The sequence below is a fragment of the Telmatherina bonti genome (genome assembly GCF_933228915.1).
Source record: "Telmatherina bonti genome assembly, chromosome: 14".
Classification (NCBI taxonomy): domain Eukaryota; kingdom Metazoa; phylum Chordata; class Actinopteri; order Atheriniformes; family Telmatherinidae; genus Telmatherina; species Telmatherina bonti.
Window position 1 is genome coordinate 23,174,559 of NC_136612.1, and position 3,525 is coordinate 23,178,083.

Here is a 3,525-nt window from a genome sequence, read left to right on the forward strand (position 1 = left end):
GTAAACAACAGCATTACATTCTCCGGCTGACTGATATCACTACTCTACATGTTGGATTTAGTCGTTCAAAACAAAATGAAATAAGTTAATAATACCTGACTTTTCTTTATAGTCTGCTAATTTTATGTACAGTTATTTACAGACAAGTAACCTTTCAGAATACAACCACCTGTAGCATTAACAACAGCACAAAAACACTCAGGATTTTGTGATTTAACAGACGGAACAGGAATATAAAAAGCAGCAAAGGCCCTCTGCAGTCTCATGGGAGGATCCATAACGCCAGGGGACCGTTTGCACGTGGGGGGTGGTGTGTACTATCTTTCCACTGTCATTGCATCAAAAACTGAGAAGCATCAACTGCATTGACTTGCAGCCCACTGAAGAAATTTATATGAACCTGTGATTTTGTTAGAATGGATTTGTTTACAAACCAACCAAAGTGAAGATGATACAGTTGGACATCTTCATTCATTTTTAATTCTGTTACTGATCTGTCCCTCCGAACAGCTTAAAGTTCAATAATAATGTTCCTGCTGATATGACAGGAGGGAGATTGGATAATAATAAAAAAAAAAAACAGCCTGCTTGTGTGTTAGAGTCCAGTCCACCTTTTATCAAATACTGGTCTGCAGGTCACCATTCAGCAGGGTGCTCTGGGTCTCTGTGGGGTCGTTCATCATGCGAGATTTATCCTGCCGGCTATCGCTGTGCTCAACCTCATCGAGCCCTCCTACCTTCTTAAGACACAGAACATTCTGGAAACTCTTTTTGAAGTTGTCCGAAAGGAAGGCATAAAGGATGGGGTTTGCACAACTGTTAGCATATCCCAGAACCACCACAAAAGCAAAGGTGCTTCTCAGGATGGGAGTGGTGCTGATGCTGCCCGTTACTGAGGTCACATTGAAGACGTAGAAAGGAAGCCAGCAGAACACAAACACTGCCACCACAATGGATACCATCCTGGTTACCTTCCTCTCCGAGCGCTTCCTCTTTGAGGAGGCCACGCGAATGCCTGAAGACTTCACCTTGATAATGATGAACAGGTAGCAAAGGCAGATGACCATGAGGGGTAGGAAGAAGCCCAAAAAGAAGGTGTAGAACATGAAGGCTGTGTAGTAGGCCTCTTGAGGTTCAGGCCACACAATGGTGCAGAAGCAGCCATCTTGCTTTGTAATCACACCACTGTAGATGACAATGGGGAGATTAACCAACAACGACACTCCCCACACCGCTAGGTTGATAGTCTTGGCCATGCGTGGCTTACGCCACTTTGTGGACTTAATGGGATGCACCACCGCCAGGTAGCGGTCTATGCTCATCACCATCAGGCAAAAGATGGAGGTGAATTGGTTCAGGGAGTCGACAGTCATCACAATCCTGCAGAGCACAGGCCCGAATGGCCAGTGGACCAGTGCCAGCTGGATGGCAATGAAAGGCAGGCCTAGCATGAAGAGCACATCTGCTACCGCCAAGTTAAGGATGTAGATGTTGGTGACTGTTTTCATCTTGGCATAACGCAGGATGACGTAGATGACAAGAGCATTTCCACAGAGACCCACAGCACAAACCAGAAAGTATATACAGGTTATCACCACCGTGCTGGTTCTGTTGAAGGTGTGGTCTGTGTCGTTCCTGCTGTTCAGGTTAGACCCATTGCTCTGCATGAAGCTGTCGTACATGAGGTGCTCCGACAAATTCGGCGGGGATGATGGGAAAATCCAGGAGTCCATGATACCTCAGCTTCTCCCTGTGCAAAGCTGGTTATGTCATCCCACCTGTGCACAAAGAAGAGCTTTATCAAACCACAATTCCACTCGATATGGATTTTGTTATTGAGTATATATCCAAGCGGAAGGAAATTAAAATTTATTCTCATCATTATTCATCAGACATTTAATATAATCCCCTCCCTTTCTGCACTGGGATCACTTGTTGACAGATGCCGAGTCGACCCAGTTGACCTGCATGCGATGACCAGCTATCACATGACATTTAGCAATAATTCTGTATGCATGAGTGGTGAGAAACAATACAATATTGTATGTTCAGCTCTTTTAAATGTAGTATGTTTACTTTTTCTAGTCATGCGTAAGAAGAGCAGTTCCTGGTGGAATTTGTTCATTTTACATCCTGATCATCTTTCTTGCTAACAAATCTGACTGATAGCATGTCTGGTGAAGAGCTCCACAAAATTCAGACCTTTCTAACTCAGGCTAGACCGCCTTGTATTTTTATTTGATCGAGCCCACGGCTACCAACGGGAAACAGCTCTATGCATGGTTCAATCTTAAACTCTCCAGAGGGATATGCAAACATTTTTACAAGCTCTTGAAAAATCAGCTGTGACAGTTTATGCTAAATTCTTTGTTGACGTTTTTTTCATCTCATCAGAGCCTGGTGCATGGATGTAAATTAATCCCAGCGTAAGTAATTGAATGAGTGGAATCACAGTGCTGCCAATAGCTCTGCTGCAGTCAGACTGAAGTGCATGCCATCGCCCATACACAGGAGGTAAACACGATCTGACAACCCAGCTCTGTGCCAATAACATGAGAGATTTCATCATGTCAGTTTGTCGTTTTCTTCATAGCAGCAGGACAGAATGGACTGTGGTGACTGTTTGATGAGCAAGTGCCAAATTTTACTAAAAGAGTTTGGTGACAGATAAGTGCAATGCAAAGATGTGTGACATAGTAATGATTTGCGCATCTAAAAAGAGCAGAGGAATGAAGGCATGAAGTCATATTGAGAATCTGCTCATAAAGCAGTCAGCTACAGTTACAGATCAATGAACTCAGAATTGATGATAACTTGGACACCACTGTGAGAGATTACATGGAGAGCCATTAAAAGGCTGCATGTGAGGCATAGTGCATACAGCGCAACAGGTATGATCTCTGTAAAAGAGACTAATCATCACTACCATCACTGTAATTGGAAAAAATGAGAATTGTGAAAATATTTTCATAAAGTATTCAGTTTCCTTCAGTGTTATTATGTGATGTTTTTTCTTCTCATCAGTCCAGAGCTTTGGCTCCAAGTTTCACATGTAAAATATGGATTCTTAGCTGAAATAGTAATGCCCCCAGGCAGGTAATTATGCAACTTCATTTGAAGTAAAGTAGAAAGAGGTCATGTCAGTCATTAACAACGTTGAGAAACTCTGCATACAGCCGCTGAAAATTCTGTTTGGACTGTGCAAATACACAAGAACGTCATCTTATCCGTATAATGGATTTCAGCCCCATCCAGTAAACTGGCAACACCACAATAAACAGACTGTTTAAATGGTCAAAGAAGTCCGTTTTCACAAATTCATTTGAGGTGTGATCAGATTTTTATTTCTATTGTATTTTATTTTTTCATTTTGGTGTGTGTAACCTTTAAAATGTCAATGAGGATTAGAGAAAGTTAGAGACGTCTTACCTGTGTCTGGGATTATTCTCTCCATTCACAAAATCCTCCACTTCTTTCTGAAAAAAGTGTTTCAGTATTTACTGCAAATTCATCTTCGTTTTCAAA

At 42.1% G+C, this 3,525-nt stretch overlaps 1 protein-coding gene across 1 annotated transcript; it reads right to left on the bottom strand.

Moving 5' to 3' along the window:
• Positions 1-617: 617 nt before the first annotated feature.
• Positions 618-1,733, bottom strand: LOC306765184 (somatostatin receptor type 2-like; the record flags this gene model as incomplete). The annotated part of the gene is made up of 1 exon (XM_079252568.1): positions 618-1,733. One exon carries the CDS (start codon positions 1,731-1,733, stop codon positions 618-620), a length of 1,116 nt encoding a protein of 371 aa, XP_079108694.1.
• Positions 1,734-3,525: the final 1,792 nt, after the last annotated feature.